General features: G+C 41.0%; 1 protein-coding gene across 1 annotated transcript in view; it reads right to left on the reverse strand.

Annotated features, from left to right (window-relative positions):
* Positions 1-23,649, reverse strand: part of LOC131226734 (uncharacterized) — a 106,024-nt gene that overhangs the window by 63,498 nt on the left and 18,877 nt on the right. The window contains exons 9-14 of the mRNA XM_058222418.1: positions 20,235-20,299; positions 9,144-9,231; positions 8,630-8,708; positions 8,431-8,539; positions 7,783-7,842; positions 7,504-7,622 (exon numbers count right to left, since the gene is read on the reverse strand). Coding sequence (XP_058078401.1) covers positions 7,504-7,622; positions 7,783-7,842; positions 8,431-8,539; positions 8,630-8,708; positions 9,144-9,231; positions 20,235-20,299 — 520 coding nt within the window. The remainder of the gene's footprint in view (positions 1-7,503; positions 7,623-7,782; positions 7,843-8,430; positions 8,540-8,629; positions 8,709-9,143; positions 9,232-20,234; positions 20,300-23,649) is intronic.

Below are 23,649 nucleotides of genomic sequence, written 5' to 3' on the forward strand. Positions count from 1 at the left end.
AGATTATGAAAGAAACAAGGGCAACGGAGAACCGATTTGGCTTCATGCCTGGGAGATCAACAATTGAAGCTATTCTTCTAATTAAACAATTGTTGGAAAGGTTCTGCTAGGTAGCAATTGCACCTACAGGTCCCCAGCCTGAGTAAAAAAGACTACCGTCAAGTTGGCAACAGGTCATCAAGCTTCTGCCAAGATACCATTAGAATAAATCATATTTTGAATATTGTTCAACCTAGGGCCCTCCTTGGAACTAACGTGCCACAATTTGCGAACCCGGTTAGGCTGGAAAGTGAACCAATGTGTTCCCTGTGTTCCCCGACAGTGACGGAGACCAGGATCAAAGGACCTGAATGTCAAAGGAAATATCAATCTACACAGCAGATTTACAGCTTTACAGATTTACAGATTTACAGCTTTACAGATTTACAGCTAATATCTACAGCAGATTTACAGCTAATAGCAGATTTACAGCTAATATCTACAGCTTTGACTGATATGACAGTTATACAGATTTATTCCTTCCTTAATTAGGATATATTAGCTGTACAGTATATTTAGATAGATGTATATATGGTAGGGGCTGAAGATCAGCTTGTATTTCTTCCCTAAATAGCTTGTAATCTACCTATATAATGGGCAATTGTCAATGAAGAAAGGCAGACTTTTTCAAAAGGACTCTAAACTGTCATGGTATCAGAGCTATAGCTCTAAATTTCCATTTGTCTCGTGCTCTCAAGTTTCTTAGTCTCGGTTATTCTTGTTCTAGTTCTGTTGACCTCATGTCTTCCGATAAGTCTGATGTTTCTTTGATTCGTTTCAATGGCAAGAACTACTCTGCTTGGGCGTTTCATTTCAGGATTTTCGTCAAAGGTAAGGAGCTGTGGGGACATGTTGATGGCAGTAACCTAGCTTCTGACAAAGACAAAGACAAAGACCGACACACCAAGTGGGAAGTCAAGGACGCACAAGTTATGGCATGGATTTTGGGATCCGTTGAACCCAACATCATCTTGAACCTTAGATCTTCTCAGACTGCAACTCAGATGTGGACATACCTGAAGAAGGTCTACAGTCAACAAAACACTGCTCGTCGTTTCCAGCTTGAACATGAATTGGCCACTCTCCAACAGGATAGTCTTTCTATCTCTGATTTTTACTCTAGATTCACTAATCTTTGGGCTGAATACACTGATATAGTTTATGCTGACTTACCATCCGAAGGTCTTAGTTCTGTTCAATCTGTACATGAAACTACTCAGAGGGATCAATTTCTAATGAAATTAAGGTCTGAATTTGAAGGCACCAGATCCAATCTTATGAACCGAGAATCTATCCCCTCCTTGGATACATGCCTAAATGATCTTCTTCGCGAGGAACAGCGCCTTCTCACTCAAACCACCATGGAACAACGACGATCTACATCTGTTCCTGTAGCCTATGCAGCACAAGGCAGGCCACGAAGTAGGGATATGAGCACTGTTCAGTGCTTCTGTTGCAAGGGATTTGGTCATTATGCTGCAAACTGTCCCCGAAAATTCTGCAACTATTGCAAAAAGGATGGCCATATCATCAAGGAATGCCCAACTCGACCCCCCAAGAAATCGGAGACAGCATATACTGTCTCAGTTGGCTCTTCTAGTGCGGGTAGTTTGGTGAATACAACACAAAGTGCTCCTGCTCCTGCTCCCGTTTCAGTTCAACCCGTGACCCCTGACATGATTCAACAAATGATCATTTCTGCATTTTCAGCTTTAGGACTCTCAGGTAAACCCTTCACTACATCATCTCCTTGGTACTTTGATTCCGGGGCTTCCCATCATATGACAAACAATGCTGCTTCTCTTACCAATGTAAACAAATATTTTGGAAATCTCAAAATTCATACTGCTGATGGCAATCATTTACCTATCACGGCCACTGGTGATGTTTCCTCCTCTCTCACTGATGTCTTCGTATCTCCCGGTCTTACCACCAATCTTGTGTCTATCGGTCAGTTAGTTGATAATGATTGTAAAGTAGAGTTTTCTAAATCTGGTTGTGTTGTGCAGGATCAACAGTCAGGGCGGATGATCGCGAGGTGGCCTAAAGTGGGACGTCTTTTTCCTCTTCAATTTCCTTTGTCTTCTTTTTCTTTGCCTTTTGTCGCTTGTAATTCTGCTCATGTTGATTACCGAGCGTGGCATAAACGTCTCGGACATCCAAACTCTAATGTACTTCATGCTTTATTGAAATATGGTTTTCTTGGGAATAATGAAACACCATCTCTTAGTGTTGTTCAGTTTGATTGCAATTCTTGCAGACTTGGCAAAAGTAAAACTCTACCCTTTCCTTTTCACACACCGCATGTTGTCAAACCTTTCGATCTGATACATAGTGATGTGTGGGGTATGGCACCAGTCACTTCGCATGCTAATTACAAATACTTTGTCACTTTTATTGACGACTATAGTCGTTTCACATGGATTTATTTCCTTCATTCCAAAGACGAAGTATTTTCTGTTTTTAAGATTTTTCATGCATATATTCAGACACAATTTTCGGCCCATGTCAAAATCCTTCGTTCTGACAATGGGGGTGAGTATATGTCTCATTTGTTTCAGGACTTCCTACAGAATCATGGCATCATCTCTCAACGGTCTTGCCCTTCGACACCTCAACAAAATGAAGTGGCTGAAAGGAAGAACCGTCACCTTCTTGATGTGGTTCGCACTCTTCTGTTAGAATCTTCCACGCCCTCTCGATTTTGGTGTGAAGCTCTTTCCACTGTTGTCCATCTCATTAACAGATTGCCTTCTCCCACATTGAACCATGACTCACCTTTCACCAGGTTATTTGGTCACCCTCCAACTTATTCTAACCTTCGTACCTTTGGTTGTGTCTGTTATGTTCATCTTCCTGCACATGAACGCACAAAACTTACGGCTCAGTCAATTAAATGTGCTTTTCTAGGATATTCAGTACAGCAGAAAGGTTTTCTTTGCTATGATCCAAATCTGTGTCGCATTCGAGTTTCTAGAAATGTGATTTTTTTCGAAAATCAATATTTCTTTTCTACCCATCAGGATCATGTTTCTCCTTCATTTTCTGTTTTGCCTATGTTTCCTAACTCTCTTGCAGATCCAGTCCCTTCTAAACCTCTCCTAGTGTATCGACGACGCTCCACCGCCACTTCCCACCAACCTTCAGCACCTCCTGAGCCCCCTCAAGCTTCTTCCCCGACTGTTGCTCCTGTTTCAGCACCTGCACCTCCCTCTCTCCGACTCAGTACTTGGGTTCGTAGACCCCCAGATAGGTTTGGTTTCTCTTCTCCTTCATCCTTCACAGCCACTTTGTCGTCTATTTCTCTTCCTTCATCTTATAAACAGGCAATGGAGCATGAGTGTTGGCGAAAAGCAATTGAAACCGAACTTCTCGCACTTGAAGAAAACCAAACATGGGATGTTGTTCCATGTCCCTCCTCCGTGAAACCCCTTGGCAGTAAGTTCGTGTTTTCTATCAAGCTTAATTCCGATGGGTCCATAGATCGTTACAAAGCTCGGTTAGTGGCACTTGGCAACAAACAAGAATATGGTCTCGACTATGATGAGACCTTTGCACCGGTCGCCAAAATGACCACTGTTCGAACTATACTCGCTCTTGCTGCATCCCAATCCTGGCCCTTACATCAAATGGATGTTAAGAACGCATTTCTCCACGGTGATCTCAAGGAAGACGTTTACTTGAAACTTCCCTCTGGTATGCCCACTTCCTCACCTACTGATGTTTGCAAACTGAAACGTTCTTTGTATGGTTTGAAGCAGGCACCAAGAGTATGGTTTGAGAAGTTTCGATCCACTTTGCTTAGTTTTTCTTTCACTCAAAGTCAGTATGACTCCTCTCTTTTTCTACAAAGGACATCCACAGGTATCGTCGTCCTCCTTGTTTATGTGGACGATATCGTCATCACTGGCTCTGAATTGGAGGCAATCTCTGCGGTTCAGACTTTGTTGAATTCTACATTTCACATGAAAGATCTTGGCCAGCTCACCTATTTCTTGGGTTTAGAGGTGCATCATCAGCCGCACGGTCTCCTCTTGCATCAGCACAAGTATAGTCAAGATCTGGTTCAGCTAGCCGGTCTCACCAACGCTACTTCGGTTGACACCCCCATGGAACTTAATGTGAAATATCGACGTGACGAAGGGGAGCTTCTTGAGGATCCTACTACCTATCGGAAGTTGGTTGGTAGTCTTATCTATCTAACCATTACCCGACCAGACATCTCTTATGCTGTTCATACCGTCAGCAAATTCATGCAAGCACCGAGGCATCTCCATCTATCTGCAGTCCGCCGCATAATTCGCTACATTCTTGGGACACCTACTCGTGGCTTATTATTCCCTTCCGGTTCTTCACTTCAGCTACAAGCCTATAGTGACGCTGACTGGGCTGGCTGCCCAGACACCAGGAAATCTACTACCGGCTGGTGTATGTTTCTTGGTGATGCCCTTATCTCTTGGAAATGCAAGAAGCAGGACCACGTCTCCAAATCATCTACTGAAGCCGAGTACCGAGCCATGTCTTCAGCATGCTCCGAGATCATTTGGCTGCGTGGTCTCCTCACTGAGCTCAGTTTCATTCCCGTACATCCTACTCCACTCCATGCTGACAACACTAGTGCCATCCAAATTGCCGCAAACCCAGTCTATCACGAACGCACCAAGCACATCGAGGTTGACTGTCACTCAATCAGGGAAGCCTATGATCATCAAGTCATCACTCTTCCACATATCTCCACAACTTTGCAGATCGCCGATATCTTCACAAAATCCATGCCACGTCAGCGCCATCATTTTCTCGTTAGCAAATTGATGCTTGTCGATTTACCAGCATCAATTTGAGGGGGGATGTCAAAGGAAATATCAATCTACACAGCAGATTTACAGCTTTACAGATTTACAGATTTACAGCAGATTTACAGCTAATATCTACAGCAGATTTACAGCTAATAGCAGATTTACAGCTAATATCTACAGCTTTGACTGATATGACAGTTATACAGATTTATTCCTTCCTTAATTAGGATATATTAGCTGTACGGTATATTTAGATAGATGTATATATGGTAGGGGCTGAAGATCAGCTTGTATTTCTTCCCTAAATAGCTTGTAATCTACCTATATAATGGGCAATTGTCAATGAAGAAAGGCAGACTTTTTCAAAAGGACTCTAAACTGTCACTGAAAGGTGCACAAAAGGAAGACCAAAAAGGACTTAGATGAACCTCAATCAGTAGGCCCAAGCACGGCCCAATTAGTAACTGAACTTGAATTTCCCAATTATCAAGCTAAAGCCAGACTCCTGTTGGGTTAAGCTCAAATACTCAATGTGCCGGCCAAAAAGCCCATTTAGAGCCCTACTGAATAGATAAGATTCATTATTGACATCTGTTTGAAGCTGCAAAACACAAAACAGGATGATCATAGGATCTACAACTTTGATATTGCTTATTTCATTTACTTATTTGATTTTGTGGCAAATAGAATGCATATTACTTACATAGGGTGGCATAAACATAATGTTGACTAACCTTTCCAAAAAAACAAACGAAAGGCATATGTTAACTAATGGTAAGTTGTCAATCTGCATGTAAAATTGTAATTTGCATTACACTAATCACATTTATGGAGTGTAATTAACGCAACATCATTCCATATCCCCCTCTTCCTTGCTTGTTTAAAAATAAATAATAATAATAATAATAATAATAATAAACAGAGAATATAAAGGTGATATAGCCTGCCAAAACATAGCTGATAATTATTGGTGCTTGACACGTGGCTGAACTATATCTTGATGGAGAAAAGGTTATGAGGATTCTTTTATTTTATTTTTTTAATATCTCCTTTTTTTACAGTTAAATTTACAATGCTATACTGATGGGCTATGACAACAGGATACATCAAATACATCAAAGAACTCAATGTTTTATCATGGTTTTAAGACTCAAACGAGTCCCATGAAACTCAGTCGAGTCGACTCGGACTTAATCAGACCCAACCTGGTTTGATGCAACAAGTCACAAATGAGTCACACCAGACTCAGTTGAGTCACAACTCAACTCAAGAATGGTCCAAGTCGTTGAAGCCTTAAATCCATGGTGGAAACAACATGAACATGGGTACATTGTTCGGAGTATCCCCGAAATGCGATATTATCCTCATCTCTAGCTCGCCAATACCGATAACACTGGTAGTATAAGAAATTCCAAGTATCGGCAATGTATTGTTGAGTATCGCCAATATTTTCAACTGTGTAAATTCCAGGTGTCGCTTTTATTGGCGATGTATCGATATCGATACCAATAAAAGTGGTAGTATCAGAAATTGGTATCGGCAATGTATTGCTGAGTATCAGAAATTGGTATCGGCAATGTATTTCTCGACAATATATCATGTGTTGTCGATATTTTGAAATATCAATGGTTGTTTGGATGGAAGGTTAGATGGTTGGATGGATAGATGCGATAAATGGGATGGTTGGACTGATTTCTTAAGACAACGCATGCTTTTAGGCTCCCATTAAATGGGAACTTATTATGTATGCATTCTTTTTGCAACTTTTTTATTCCTAAATATGTAAATATGTGTATTTTAGCATCTCTTGAAGTTTCACTGAAAATTCCAATGTTTCCCCTCATTTTCAGTTATCGGCGATATCATCAACGTATCGTTTCCATATCCCTGGCCAACAAAACTTATAGCGATACTCATACTTTGAACACTGCATGGGTATTGTATCCATGATCGATATGGCTTACATAGCCGAATGTTTTCTATAAAAAGCACATAAATATATCATGAAATAAGAAATATATATTAAGATAATAAAAGTATTAAAAATACAATATTCTCAATTGGACGTTCCTAAGCATCCAATCATTGGCCATTTTTCCAGGCTTTTGTCTTTTTAATATGCATCACTGACATCATACGTGCTCATGCAGCTCCAAAACCATGCATGCCTACACGCGCGCACATATGAGGAATTTCCACATGCAACCTATCAGGTGTGGACATCTGAGTGGAACAAAAGGTGGGCCCTACTCATCAGGTGGGCCAATTTTGGATAAGATCGGTGGCTATCAATGTTCTGGAACCACTTCCTGCACAGCTCAAATGTGAAACACAAGTGAGAGGTTATCAACTTTTAAGGGGCAACATGTGAAAGTTCATGTACATGGGCTGGATGTGATCCCTCCCTCATCCACCCAACCCCCAATTCATCTTTCTACATGACACTTCATGAACAAACTGAAAAATGAGTAATGCGGAATCTATAGGAACACAAAAATACAAAACAGGTACAGATGTAAATAATCAAACATAAACCATCATCATCTAAGCCTTATCCCAACTAATTGGGTTGGCTACACGAATCCTGTTCCACAATTCCAAATAAAATCAAACATAAACCAAATTTGTAAAAGAAAGTTAGAGAATAACAGAAAGAAACAGTTGAGACCTTATATCCAGTTTAGAATCTGCTGCTCCAAGCATACAAATAAACCGGCTTGGACAATGCTGCATATCAAATAAAGACGTTGCCCACCTCACTGCGCAGAACCGCACTTCACTTTGCTCCTTGTAACCATCCAAGATAAGAAGTGTTCATTAAGGAGTTGGCTCTTCTTACTGAAGCTAAAAATAACTATTGAACAATTTATACCAAAGACACTGATTTCTTAACAAAACAGAGAGCAAATTGCAAGCATAGGATGCTCCAAAAGCAGGAGGTTTGTACCACTTGAGAATTCTCCAGCAGAAGCACTTCTAGATCATTTAGGACCACCTTGGGAGCTTCCTAATGTTCAGGCAAGAAAATTTCAGATACAATAACAACAGCAGTAACAGAGCAGCAAGCCATTGTATACCAAAAACAAAACGATAAATAGAGGAAGGGCAACTCATAGAACAGTCAATCCTAATCTTCTCAGACATGCCAATGTGACACGTGTGTAAGACCTGGCCAGTTCAGAAGGTGGGTAATGTATATGAAAGACAGATAAAAGGAGTTCACCAATGACCCACATTCAATTAACATGCATGGCCTACCTGATAACCAAACTGGCAGGACTTATTTTACTAACACCAATTCATTACAAACAAGAAAGAAGTCCACCCTATTGGTGAATCTACCTTGAATGTTCAACTGAATAACCTATCACTCTGGGCTTTGAGAGAATAAAATGTCAAAAGACCACATATTAACTTAAATATTAGCTTCTGATGATATCATGCTAAAAAAGAAAATAAGTAAAACTGCCTGAGTAGATCCGTCAGGAGTTGAGAGAATATACAGTGTGACATATTTGACTCTTCTATGTGTAAGCCATTTCAGTGTCAAGAAAAACTGGAGCATTAGAGGTTTTGACTCTTTTTAAATGTGTACCTTATAAGCTACCGCGAGGGAACTCGTTGCTTCTTGAATGGTGAGACGAAGAAATTGATTCTCTGCTTTCAAAGCATCAAAAAGGCGAACAGCCATGTCGATCTTATCTCTGAAAAAATGGAAACCATGTTATTCACAACGAGCTGTTCAAAACAGTAATCAGAATCAAACAGAATGTAACACTGCGAGGAAAGAAAACCTGAAAAGTTGAGGCATGCGCTGTGCTAGCAACCCAATCGCTTGAAAGGCAAAGGATTTGACATCCCTAGCAATTACGTCTGAAAAAGATGTAGTTAGGCATCCATTAGGCAATAAGATGATGGAAAGTAGACCTAGATGGTTTGACCATGTGCAACAGAGAGCAAGAACTGCACTGGTTAGGAGAGAGTTGGTCCAAGTTGAAAGCTCAAAAGGGCAAGGGAAAGGACAAAAAGGATGGTGGTGGAGGCAGTAAGAAAAAAGTTGATGACCTGTGGTTCCACTAAGGATATGGTCCTCGATAGAGTGGAATGGATGAAGAGGATTTGTGTAGCAGACCCCAATTAGTTGGGATAAGGCTTAGATGATGACAACAACAACAATGATGATGATGAACCAGATCAGAATTTCTTCTCAGATGCGTATCAATCATAAATTAATGTTTCAAAAAACAATTCATGCAGAAAACAAAAACATAAGAATGAAGTGAGGACTAAGTACAACAAAGTAAAAACCTGATTCCGTATTTGAATTGCCATCAAGAGATCTCAGAATTCCACTCAATATAACGGGGCCCATAAGCTTCAACTGATCCATGTTTGCCTACAAGAGAAAAACCAGATTTCCCACAAATCTTGTCAGCAAGATGTGGTTCAGGGAAATGAACGGAAAGTCAAATCTCTCTATATAGATAATAAAAGCCTCACGTGCAGGTCATTATGATGGGAAAAAATATAAGAGAAGTTGCATTAAGTTGCTATACATTACTGTTATCACTTATCACCATTATGTAGTATCCCAGATGATGTCACTTCGATATGTTGTTTACTAACAATGTGGTGACAGCCAATGAGAAAAAAGAGGAGACCAATGCTAAACTGGAGGTTTAGAGGATGGCTTTTGTGCCTAGAGGCAAAGTTAGCAGAACTAAGATAGGGAATGCAACTTCAGTATGAGTAGTCATAAGATGCAAGGCTTTAGTTAAAATTTATTTCCAGGAGATTCGTCCACAGCCCAGATATTATCCTCCACGATATAAAGGACCACGGGCATGATACCACAACACAACAGTTGTATTATCCGTATCAGCCATATTATCCTGAACCTGGCTACTTTGAGCATATTGAAGATCCAATGAAACACTAACATTTAAAGATCGCAGAGTTCTTTGGGAAGTTAGATCCAAATACCTCCCACAATTGGCTACATTCATGCCAGCTTATATCAGGTTGATGCAGGACAATTAACCACTTGCATTAAAAGCTCGAACTATTAGAGCATGGCGAATTAATCCATTTATCTCATAGCCCAAGCCCCACATCTCATGGGTTAGGACCTCGGCCGAACCCCCCTCGTGGCCCCAAATCACATGGGTACCGCCTCACACGGGCCGCCCACCCCGAGTGTGTCCTCGCATTCCACAGGCTACCCCACTCGAGCCCGGTGGGAAATGCGCATTAATCACCCCTGATGAGGAGTCTCGAACACGAGACCTCCCCCGTGGGCCTCGCCCACCCCGAGTGTGCCCCTGCATCCCACAGGCGACCCCACTCAAGCCCGGTGTGAAAATGCCCCTGCATTAATCACCCCCGATGAGGAGTCTCGAACACGAGACCTCCCGCTCTGATACCAATTTGATGCAGGACAATTAACCAGTTGCTCTAAAAGCTCAAACTGTTAGAGCATGGCGAATTAATCCATTTATCTCATAACCCAGGCCCCACATCTCATGGATTAGGACCTCGACCGAACCCCCCTCGTGGGCCCCAAATCACATGGGTACCGCCTCACACGGGCCGCCCACCCCGAGTGTGTCCTCACATCCCACAGGCTACCACACTCGAGCCCAATGTGAAAATGCCCCCGCATTACAGGTGGTATGTCTGAAAATATGCTTCGCTACAATCAAAGTGAATGACAGCATGAAATTGGTGGCACCATATGGAAACACAGTTGCAATGGGGTAACATCCTCCTGTTAGCACCTAGGATGAGACAAGTAAAATGGAGTGGTTGCTACCCTTTGACTTTAAGGAGGTCACATTTTGAGACCTAATCTCATTACACCAAGGATACTTCACCACGGGGGAATATATAGACAAGCACTACAATATGATGATTCGATGCATGGTTTCAGAGAATGCGCGACAAGCCACGACTTGTAACCGTGATGGTCAACATGGAGAGATTCAAAAAGAAATTATGACAAATCAACATCAACGTGCGGATGAAGCTTAACGGATGTCCTTATGAATCCAAGAGTAAATTAAGAAAGTTGTTCCCAGACAGCAATTTTCAAGCCAGGGGATTGGACACCGAGATACACAACCACCCTAAACAGTTACCCTCCGTGTACCTTCACATCACAACATACTAGAGATGCCTAGAATGTTCCTTTGACAAATAGTGGTGGCAATCAGCCACCAAATGGAAAACGATCCCAAAGGAAATAGTGAAAAGGGGAAGACATCAAGAAGAGACGGCAACAATTTCTCTGATAATAAGTATGTGGATAATGGTCACTTTGTAGTTGTATGCCCTTCCAAGAGCATCAACTATTGCAAAGGGACAAATGACAAGGAACGAGAAGAGGAAGCACAACAAGAGGAAGGACAGCCACAAGAAGAGATGTTCAAGAGCCTTGACCAAGCCTACGCAAATGTGGCCAATTGAAGTTATAGGGCAAAGATACAATCCAGTTAGATTGTGGGGCCTGGAAATCTAACTAGATGGCCCATGTAGAAGACCCGATTTGACTGTTGGGTCCGCAAATCCAATTGGATGGCTTTTGGGATTTATATACAGATCATAGACTATAGAAAAGAACTTTTGTATAACTGTGCAGGCCAAGATATCCATAAGGTAGTACAATGTTTTAACAAATATGTCAATTCACATCCTTTCAACCACTCCAATCCCTAAATATGTGGCAGCAGAAACAGAAAGATTGTTCTCCAATTCATCTATATTGGAGTAGCGTGGATTACTCCAATGTTTTAAATATCAATAATATCAGCCGATATTATCGGTACGACAGTATCACATGTGACTAATGCGAAGTACAGGCGCCCTTTATAAAGCTTCCCATGTTTCATCGATACATGCGATACACATCAACAATATGAGGGTAGCGCACCTCCCCGTCGAAAAAATATATATTAAAAATTTTAAAAAAAAAAAACGAAAACAGAAACAGATCCCTTTTTTTATTTTGGTTATTTATACTTTGATTCTTTTGTTTAGATTCAATCTAATAAATTATTAATCCATTTGCTAGAATACTTTACTTTTGTTTAAATTTTCGATTTGAGTTACCTTGGCTGGAATAAGGGTATCTCGTGGCTAAAATCAAAGATTGGTGGGAAAATATTCAGGTGGAACAGAGGGTTGGCTACCATCTGATCAAGCTCAAGGTTCTTAAAGGAAATATTAAAGAATGCGAAGAATCAATCGGGGCCTCTTTTTAAGAAGAAAGGGATAGACTTTTGGACATGATTCAATGCCTTGACAACAAGGAGGATTCCCAGTCGGAAGATGAAACAGCGGAGATGCATTTACTGAAAGTGGAGCTGGATAAGCATCTTCAAGAAAAAAAAAAAAAATCAAATGAGACAAAGGTTCAAGGGCACTATGGCTAAAAGAAGGTGATAAGAATACCAAATACTTCCATAGTCGCAAAGGCTAGAAAAAAAAAAAATCAACAGAATTCAGAGCCTAGTGGTAAATACAGTTCAAATAGAAGAAAAAGAAGCCATGTTTGAATGGTAAACATCTACTCCACCTTATTGTTCAATGAAGGGTAGCTTAGACCTAAATTGAACAACCAACAATTTTGATCTTATTGAGGATTCAAAAGTAGCATGGTTGGAGAGATTGAGGAGGAAGAGGTTTTGTAAGCAACTTAAGGGCTTTGGTTGGGATAAGGCTCTATACTCAAATGGTTGTCCTATGGCTTTCTTCCAAGTATTTTGGGAGTACGCTACGAGAGATGTTATGGTATCCATTGTGGAGTTCTATTAGAGGGGCAAGATATTAAAGGACATAGGAGTTTCCTTCATTACCTTCATTCCCGAGATACCCTCATTTCCGAGAGAGGTGTTGAAAGTGTGAAAGATTTCCACCCAATTAGTCTCATTGGTGGCCCATACAAAATCCTAGCCAAGACCCTCACAACCAGGTTGAGGAAGGTTCTAGGATGCATTTATCTTGCAAAACCAAAGAGGAAAATTCTCAACAAGGCTCTTACAGCTCACTAATGCATCAATTCGAAACTCTAGTCTAAGGAAGCAGGGGTAATGTGCAAAGTAGACTTGCCATATGACATGGTGAATTGGAACTTTCTTCGCTACCTAATAAGTCATATGGGATTTGGCACTATTTGGAGGAAGTGGATATGGGAGTGTATCAGCTAGGAAACTTCTCAGTCTTGGTGAATGGAAATGCAAAAGGTTTCTTCTCTTTTCGTTCTTGTGGAAGAGGCTTTAAGCAAGCTGTTGGCAAAAGGAAGTGAGCTTAGTCTTACAAACGGTTTCGTAGTTGAGCAGACTAACATCCTCTTCTAGCACCTTTAGTTTGTGGATGACACTTTTTTGGTCTAATCAATAATCTGCACCTCTGCACCAGATCCTAAGATGCTTTGAGGGGCTATTGAGGCTAACGATTAATTTGGCTAAAAGAGAGATGCTAGGGATATGCATGGAGGAAGTTGAAGTAGAGAAATATGCACTAGCTTTTGGTGTGATGTTGGGAAATTCCCATCCTTTTCTATGGGATTGCCTTTGTGCATTGGACGACCAGCTAACCAAATGTGGAACATGGTGATTGAAATAGTAGAAAAGAAATTATAAGGGTGGAAGAGCCAGCATCTATTTATTTTATTTTGCGGGGGGGGGGCAGGCGGGGGGCGGCTAATCAAAGTAGCAATTGCAAGTATGGCAATATACTTCATGGCTTTATTCCGATGCCCAAGCATGTCAACCACAAGTTATAGAACGTTCAAAGGGGCTTCTTGTGGCAAGGCTTAGAAGATAGAAATTCCACTTAATGGGGGTGGGAAGAGATTTGCAAGCTAAGGATGAGGGAGGTTTGGACATTAGAAGGTTGCAAGTAATGAATAAAGCAAAAGTGGCACTAGAGGTCCAAGGTAAGGAATTTGGAATGTAATGACCCCAAATTTTAGATAGACACCGGAATGAATCAAAGATAATTAAAGACGAGAAATATATCACGAGCACGTGTTTTAAATTTCAAGGGTAGCAGGAACGATTCCTTCCGCTTGCTAAATTCAACTATAAAGCATTTTTAAACATTCTTATCGTACACCGCATCGTTAGCCAGATGCTGATGAGGAAAAAAAAAAGGTTAAAATGACTGAAAATTTTGCAAGTCATCCCAAAGAAGCTGATATCATCTAATTGTTCACAGACCCCTCAAAGCGGAAAATTCATGTCTATATTAGAAAAGGTAGTCAGGAAAGTGTGATCAAATCAGCGCATGTGATCAATAGGGAACGGATGAAGCCGAAAATCAACATCATGTACCTAGAAGAACTGTATGCACCCAAAATTGTAAAGAGCAAATTCTTCGTGACTAAGACCATTCCTTGTAATCAAATTAAACAGTCACAGCTGGACGACGATGAAATCAAAGATAATAACCCTAACCTTTTGAAGACATAGATCAAGCAATTTTGGGGACGAAATTATTTATAAGGGGGGTGGATTGTAACATCCCGGATGTTTTTGCTTAAGTTCATATTCGGTATGTTGGTATGCATGTGTATTTTCCCTTAGGTAACAGGAATTTTAACTCGTTTCATGAATAACTAATTATTTGTAGAGATTTTGATAGTGTTCCATTTGTAAGAATTGCTTAGAACCATTAGATTTCCCAAAAGTCTCAAATCAGAAATATTTACGATAATGCTCTTGGACCATCCAAATTCACGATTTTTGATCAATCGGGTAGATAGTTTTTGAATATGTCCAAAAGGTAGGTGTAGTTTTAGGTGTGTAACGACGCCATGTGGGTAGATTTTCAAGCGGGCCACATGATCATGGAGATCTTAACCTAGCAGTGTATGTGGTCGTTGATCAAGGAAGGTAGTTGGGAAAGTAGCCGTACCAAATTGATCGCCTTGGTGGTAAACCCTAAACCTAGGATTGATGTGAGCATCCGAGGTGTATAAATATGAGATCTTGAGTGCCCATAAATGTGAATGGCTCACCTTTAACCCTTTTTGAGTATCTGATCGCCACCAAACTTTAACCTAAGCCTATCCATCATGTTTTGATCGTACACCTAAAATTTCAGCTCTTGGATCATAGTAAAAGTGGCCTAATTTCCAAGGCAGCCCCTTCACCCTTGATTTTAGTGTCCATCGAGTGAGAAAAGTTAATAGGTAGTTGTAGTCGAGTGTTTCCTTTCATGTGAGTGACTTGGATCGCCCATCACATGGACCGAATGTGTGATCTGAATGCCTCATCTTGATAAGCCTTTTTCTTAAACTCCAAGTTACCCGTTTTTTGAAATATCCAAATTTCCCAAATTCCATAAGGTGGTCCATCCAATTGACCCACTTCCCACTGTCAATCACAACCCAAATTTTGACCACAGCTTGGCCTCAAATGACTATGAGATTATACAAAATTTGGACCCTGATCTATGATCCCACATCGTCGAATGATGATCACCCTAAAGCCTGATTATGCCTATTCATGTAATAGGTGGAATCTAAGATTTAGACATTTCCCACCATCGATCAACCACCAAATTTTGCCCAATCGTTTGCCTATTTCCTCCAATTTTGGACCCCAATCATCATGCGTGGACCCCCGATCTATGATCCCACACCATCGAATGATGATCACCCTAAAGCATGTTTCTGCTTATTGATGTAATAGGTGGAATCTAAGATTTAGACCTTTCCCACCATCGATCAACCACCAAATGTTGCCCAATCGTTTGCCTATCATGACTATGCATTTCCTCTAATTTTGGACCCTGATCACCATGTGTGGACCCTTAATCAAGATCAAGTCCGTTTGGCCCACCTGGGTGTCCTATGATCAAACCAAGGCATAAAACTTAAAGATCTCTTAAATCTTACCAGTTCTATGGTTTCATATCCTTGATCAACAACTCCTAGAAGGCCCAAAAGTGGGAATATGTATATCAGGCCCATCAACCATTTATCAAGAACTTGACCCATAGGCCAATGGGAGCATCCAATCGAGAAACTACTATATACACTTTGTAGCCCATTGAAATCCAAAACTTTTGAATGGTTTTTATTAACAATCAACATCAAGTGGGGCCCACATCCTCCAATCCGTTTTCCAGCCCTATTGGGTGTCCCAGCCCATGAGAGGAGAGAGAACCAGCAGCCGTCCCTCCCCCTTGCGCAAGCTTCCATAAAGCTTCTTTTTGGGAAGCTAGTTTCTCCCATCCTCACATCCAACCACTCCACGCCTAAAACTCTTTTCTTCGGCCCCCTCACGTCCCTTTCTCAATGAAGAAGAGAAGAAGAGAGAGGAGAGAGAAGAAGAAGAGAAGGAAAGAGAGGACGCCCACCACATGAAACCGTCCATCATAGTGGACGTCCCACCTCGTCTCTTGGTATGTGATTATCATCATCCTAGCATCATCTAGATCATCCAATTTCCAAGGTGAGGATCCCTTCTAGCTTTTCCCCAATACTAGCTTAACCTTCATGTAGTTGTATGTTGTTTCCAATTGTTGATTGATTGATTGTTTTGGTTCAAATCCTTTACACTAAACCTCTGATTTGTGATGAATTAATGTTGTGAATCATGTGTGGAGTGATTAATTACATGAATGGATGTGTTTGGATTAGAGATTGAACAAGGCTAGGTTAGGGATTCAAACTACTTGTACGTGGGTTTATGTCCAATGATCTATGGTGTTGGAAACCACGTAGTTTGTGTACTTGTGGTGATCAAATGTGGGGAAGTATAACTCAGCAAGTCAACTCGTTATGTCAAGTTAACCCACCAAGTCAACTTGGTTCGCCCACCAAAGTAGTTCAACATGAACCCCATACTATGCAGTTTTGATGGATCTAACTTGGAACGTGTATGTGCTATTTGATGATGTTTACCATGAGTTTGATGTATTGCTATGTTGCTGAAATTTTCGAAGTGCCATATGTTTGAGTACATGTGAACATGTGAACATGAATTTGGGATTGTTTTTTGTGAGATACATGCATTATGCTATGTTATAAGGTTTATCATGATGAAACTATATGAGACTGAGACTTGAGATGTTTATGTGGTGAATTATATGATGAGACACATGTTTTGAGAATGCCACATCCCAAGGAGCCACACTTCCACATGTACAAGTTATGATGAATTGTGGGTCCATGTGTGGACGATCATATTGAATTGTGAGTCCATGTGTGGACAATGGTGTTGCATTGTGGGTCCATGTGTGGACATTTGTGTTGAATTGTGAGTCAATTTGTGAACAACTATATTATATTGTCGGGCCATGAGTTGGTGGTGGATGTGGTGGTAACTAGAGGTGTACACGAGTCGAGCCGAGCCGAGCTTTGCCCAGCTCATGCTCGACTTGGACAACTTGAGTCTCAGCTCGTGCTCGGCTCGGCCTTCAAGCTTGGAACAGCAGCTCATGTTCGGCTTGGCCAGCAGTTCGGTCCAGTTCGAGCAGAGTTCGAGCTGAGTTTTCGAGTCGAATGGTCGCTGGTCGGATGGGTTCGTCCGACCAAACCAGATGTTCGTCCGATTGTACCAGAGCCACCCAGCCAGTGGTCGCTGGTCGGATGGGTTCCACTACTCAGACGGACGCTACTCGCCGGAAAAAAATGGAGAGAGGGGAGGAGATGACTCACTTTGGGAGAGGAGGTCGTCCGGACAGACGCTGGAAGCAGGAATATCACCGGGCGGTGGAGAACGGCAAGAGTATTGGGCGAACGAATGGCCGATTTGGGCGAAAGGGAGGGAGAAATGGGTCAGGGTCGGGCGATTTGAGCACTGGAAGCTCGCTAGGTTAGGGTTGCTCTGGGTTGGGCAAAATGGGTTAGGGTCGGGCGAATGAGGGTTTTTGTTTTTTTTAAACCCTTATATATGCACTTAAAACTCGATCCGAGTCGAGTCGAGCTCAATACCGAGTCAAGCTAGGTCCAGCTCGGACTAGACTCGAAATGTTCCGAGCTCCCAAAAAATGGCTCGACTTGGTTCGAATAGAGTTTCGATCCGAGTAACCAAGTCGAGTCGAGCTTTTTCGAGCCAAGTCGAGCGAGTCACCGAACTAACTCTGCTCGTGTACAGCTCTAGTGGTAACTTGGAGTATGTGTGCACTATTGAATTAATTGGATGTTAAACCGGATTAACTAAAGGTTGGATTTAAAACCATGCATTCACTAGGATCCGACTTGGTGGATCAACCCCTCTAAGTGTTACAAGGAGGAAGCGTGGTAATCCATGATTCCCTAGAAAGCGTGGGAGTCTTGTTTCTAGTTGAGGAAAGAGTGGGAATGTTTATTTCTCTAGTTGTACACTATCTAATGAAAGCGTGGGGATCCCGTTTCATTAGTTGGGTATGGGAGCTTGTGAGAGTGGTGGGTTCACCGTCTCACTAGCGGGTTCGGAACCTCTAGTGGCGCTAAGCGATTAGTGAAAGCGTGGGAATTCCTATTTCCGCCGAAAGTATGGGGATCCTGTTTTGGGGAAAGCGCAGCCATCCCTGTTTCATTTGGTCGGGTACCTCCATTAGAGCATGCATATCATGCATTACATTAAGAAGATTCTATATGGAAGTTTTGGATGAATTATACACATGTTGGTTATGTTATTGTTGTGGGTTAATCTTGGAGGGACTCCCTCACCGAGCCGAACCTAGGCAACTCATTCATCTTATAGAAAAACCGCAGACTTTGCAGGTGACGATCCCATGGAAGAGCTCCAGGGAGAGGAACACATTGGATCATAGCAACAGATGGCAGACAATGAAGCTGACGCGACTCAGTCAAATGTTATTTATTTTTTGTTTTCCTTTAATGGTAGTTTATTTAAATTCAAATTGTAATAAGTCCCCTCATGGGAGGACAAAACTTGGATTTTATTTTCGTGCTTGATTGGACTTTGGTGAATGGAACTTAGAATAGTTATTTAAAAATGGAATTAGATTTATTTTCCTGTTATTTATGCCATGATTTCCATGAAAATATGAATTATAATGATTGTAAGGAATATGCGGAGTATTTATACTCTGACATATTCCGGCAAACATCCAGAAACTTGGCTTCTCGTGTTGTCCACAAGAGTCTAGATTTTGAGGTGTGACATGGAACATGTGAATCTCACACTGCTAGGTAAATGGTTGTGGAGGTTTGGCTCAGAGGAAAGAAGGCTGTGGAGAGAGGTAATTGCCAGCAAATAACAACCCCCCGGTCTCAAGCCAACCAAGGGAGAAAAGGATTCCATGGTGTGGTCACTAGAGAAATCAAGGCAATTTTCGATATAATCCTTCTACAAGTTGCTACGCCTTCCCTCGTCTGCTGAGAGTAAAGATTTTTTGTCCTTCACCTGGTCCTTTGGTTTGCCCACCAATTTCGCAGCGTTTGCATGGTTGATGGGTAGGATCATGATCCTCATAATTGATAACCTTTGGAAAATATCAAGGGTGGTCCCAACTGCTGCATTATGTGCATAGGGGGGAGGGGGGCAATGTAGAGTCGGTGGATCATTTGTTCGTCCATCACTTGTTCATCCCAAAGTTGTGGGAGGAATTCTTCGCTTGTTTTGAACATGTTGGGTAATGTCAGGGTCCATCGAGGGTCTATTTTTGGTTTAAGATTTGGGCAGAGTTCGAGAAAAAAGAGAATGTGGTGTGGAGTTAGGTTAGTTTTATTGGCCATTATATAGGCGATATGGGGAGAGAGGAACTATCAGTGTTTTCATAACAAATGCGGGAAAAAGGTAGAAGTCTATAAGAGCGCTAATATGCCTGTATTAGAGTGAGTCTCTTGTATGAAGGAATTTGACCAAAGTGCTTGATCTTTTCTATTTGGGATGTAAGTGTTGTTTGTAGTTTGGGCCTTTGGTTCTCCTCTAATAAAATTATCGTCACTTCTCAAAAAACAAAAATAAAAACAAAAAATGGGTCGTGTGGCAGGAATGTAACAATCGATCAATTCGCAACACTGCCAGCCTGCCTCATGTGGTTATAGTGAAAAATCAAGTGATTAAGTGTCGAATGGACCCAAATTCATAGGGCAATCCATTCTTCTTTAAGAGTTTTTTCTTTTCTTTTTTACACTATGAGATGATTGATTGTCATCAAGGTTATCTTTTTGGTTTTTTGAATAAAATCTTCTAACTCCTTTCTATGCATGATATGCATGCAAAATCAAGGGTTTTGTATTTGCATGGAACAATAAAATAAGTGCAAATTTAATAATTGACTTCTCACATGTTATCCAAGCCATATATAAAACATCAAATGATACTTTGCATGGAACATCAAAAGCATGCTTTAGTAACTGAAAAAACTCTAGGATAACAGCAAGGGATCATAGAGGGATGTAGAGATACCAACTTCAACAGATAAACCAAATCTTACATGTTTAAACACCCAGACAGTGAATTCCATGCCCAGCTGCTTCAACCTTGAAGTGGTCCCACTTCCTGTCATACACTCATACCATACCACAAATTTGATAGGATGCATGTAAGAATTTAAGAAAAAATGAGCTAGTAAATTCTAACATGTTAAGTAATACGAAATCACAAGCAAACTACAAATTCATTATTCAGCATATTAGTTTCTGGTTTATAATAATGAGCATTGCAGTCCTACTACATTAAGACATGCATGGTGTCCTGATTTGCCCACCACATACAATTAGGGCACGTGGTGGGTGGGAGATGCTCAAAATTCTTCCATATTAGAAGATCCTAGCCATTTGATTTTGACCTTTGCTTTGTTTTGAACCATTGTTGTATATTTTTTCTTAAAAATATTCCGTATGATACTGATTACCAATCAGAGGGCCAGGATCTCCCAATTTGGGAGATCTATCTTTTGGGAATTCCCACTAGAGTGGTGATTGGGAGATCTTTTCGGAATTTCCATCAGCATGGAGGCCAGAGGGAGAGAAAAACGTAGGAGCACTATTAACTATCAAGTAACGATTCTCTATGTGCATTGGCCCACTTGGACAATCCAATAGATCGATCTGGGCTATCCATTAGATCCACAACACAATTCAAGAGCTACCATACAAAGAACACACATATTGGATGATTCACACCATCCAATCAATAGAATAAAAAAGAGACGGTCAAAATAGTTATGTCAAGAAAGGTCCAATCAACAATTTGAGCCATCTATTCTCTGGGACTCATCATGGATTGTCTATAATTATTAAGAATAACTCTCATCAGACAATCATAACCATCAAATCCATAGCTTAATAAACTGATGGCTGTCAAAAGAAGGCCAACTTATGGATTAACCAAATGATTCAATCAGTGTGCTTCTTCACATGGTAACCCTTGAAATGTTCCACGGGCCTAATGGTCATTCCAGATCAACCAACTGTGCCAATGCAGCTCGGAGCACTATAACTACAGTCCTCTAAGGTTATTAGATCATTTCTCATAAAGTATATATACAAGTTTTATTGACCCACACATGTACCGCCCTACCTATCTACACACTAGTGCACATGCTAATATGGCAAACACATGCAATATCCAAGCAGTCCATCAGGTGAGTACAAAATGTAAATTTCCTAGCCCGAATATCTAGTGGGTTTACTTGTCAGGTTCACCACAATGTTTAAAACAAATGAATGGCTAGAAAAAACTGGCTTCATCTCTGCCCATTTGTTTCTTACACTGGCCACATGATGAATGGCTAGGCCTGATTTTTGGGCCAGATCATCTGCACTGTCCCATCTGATGGACTACTTGGATGTTCCACATATTTGCCACATCGAACATGCGCTAGCATGTAGATGCGCAGGCAATATAAGTGTGTCAATACAGACGTTCAGACATAGACATATGTGCATGTGCACATGCGGTAGATGTCACGAGGCTTGCAATACTGAAGAAAGAAAAGTAGATTTTCTCTAGGGCACTTCTAGATCAATGTTACCTAAATCGCCAACACCTTATTAGAATCTCGCAATTTGGATTATGTAATGCAGGGGCATTTTCACACCGGGCTCAAGTGGGGTAGCCTGTGGGATGCGGGAGCACACTCGGGGTGGGCGGCCCGCAGAACCCAAGGATTTGGGGGCCATGTGAGGCGGGTGGCTCGTGTGAGGCGGAACCCATGGATTTGGAGCCTGTGCTATGAGATAAAGGGATTAATTTGCCATGCTCTATCAGTTCGAGCTTTTAGAGCAAGTGGTTAATTGTCCTGCATCAAATTGGTATCAGAGCAGGAGGTCTCGTGTTCAAGACTCCTCACCGAGAGTGATTAATGCAGGGCACTTTCACACTGAGCTCAAGTGGGGTGGCTTGTAGGATGAGAGGGCACACTCGGGGTGGGTGGCCCACGGAACCCATGGATTTGAGGCCTGGGCTATGAGATAAAGGGATTAATTCACCATGCTCTATCAGTTCGAGCTTTTAGAGCAAGTGGTTAATTGTCCTGCATCATTATGCATCATTTGCAATATGATCCCTACTTTTACAAAACTAAAATTTTAGTTCGATACACTTGTTGTTTATTAAATTATAATTTATATTTAAAATATAGAGATTTGTACTTTGATTATGCAATCGCACGCACAAATTATACGAGGAATTTATAATAAGAACATTCGATATTTCATATATAAAAGACATCAATTTGTACGAAAAGCAATTTCGCATATACAGTGTATGACCTACATGATCCTTCCCTAGCAAACCAAGTGCTTTAAGTAGTGTATCACAACCGCATGTACCAACTTACAGTGTATCTTCAAGTGCCCCATGTGCCACCACGCAATTTCAAGCGTCCCACATGTCCACATGTGCCAAAAGTTTAAAATGGAACTTTTGTTTATGCATGATGTGTGCCATGTGCATCTTCAAGCACCTCACAACATGTGCCACATGTTCATCTCAAGTATCTAACATGTGCCAATGAACACATGCCCCTATACAATTTCAAGTGTTCCACATGTGCCACATGTGTCAAATGTTTAGTGAAACTTTTGTGTTTTCTTATGTGAAATCTTCCAAATGTATTGCATGTTTGGATTGGAATCCAAATGTGGATTTGGAAAGGAAAATGTCATATCAGACGAAATAGAAATCCATGAAAAAGAATCCAAGAACCTTGTTTGTTTAAGCAAATGTGATTTCTGTGTAAATGTGGAAATCTCAATGGTTAGAAAGTGTGAGTTGTCTCTCAAAAACATGGAAATCTTCATGTAACAGATTTTTTTGAGGAAAAGGAAGTCGCCCTTTTTCAAGGAAAACTCTGGAAACAGAAATTGATTTCCACGGCTGACTTTAGTTTTGCAAATGACAAAAAATGTGACATCCAAGGAAAACAATTTCATCTCCATAGTAGAAAAGAGGATTCCACCAATCCAAACATTCCAAAACGAAAACGAGGTCATGCTAGACAACAAATGCATAGCTTTTCAAGGGAAAATGGGAATGCTCCCAATCATCCCTTCTCTGTTTCCAGTTTCACTATTTCATCTCGAAAGGGTATTCCAAAGAAATGAAACTTTTCAACGCATCCAAAACAGGCTTCCCTTGCAGATGAAGAGAAACCCTAAAAATCAACATGTTTGAATTGTGTCACGTGATTATTCTACTAAGTTCTACTTTTTACTCTCTTTCTGCAAACCCCATCCACCCCACATCTGAAACAGAATACCACTTATTGTTACACAAATATATATATATATAGCAGATGCAGCATATTCTTCAATGTTCCTGCTGCTGGTATGGCAAACCATGGACAATGCAAGTAACAAAACTCATAATATGTATCATCATTTAAGCCTTATCCCAACTAATTG

This window comes from Magnolia sinica, chromosome 15 (assembly GCF_029962835.1).
Source record: "Magnolia sinica isolate HGM2019 chromosome 15, MsV1, whole genome shotgun sequence".
Taxonomy (NCBI): Eukaryota; Viridiplantae; Streptophyta; class Magnoliopsida; order Magnoliales; family Magnoliaceae; genus Magnolia; species Magnolia sinica.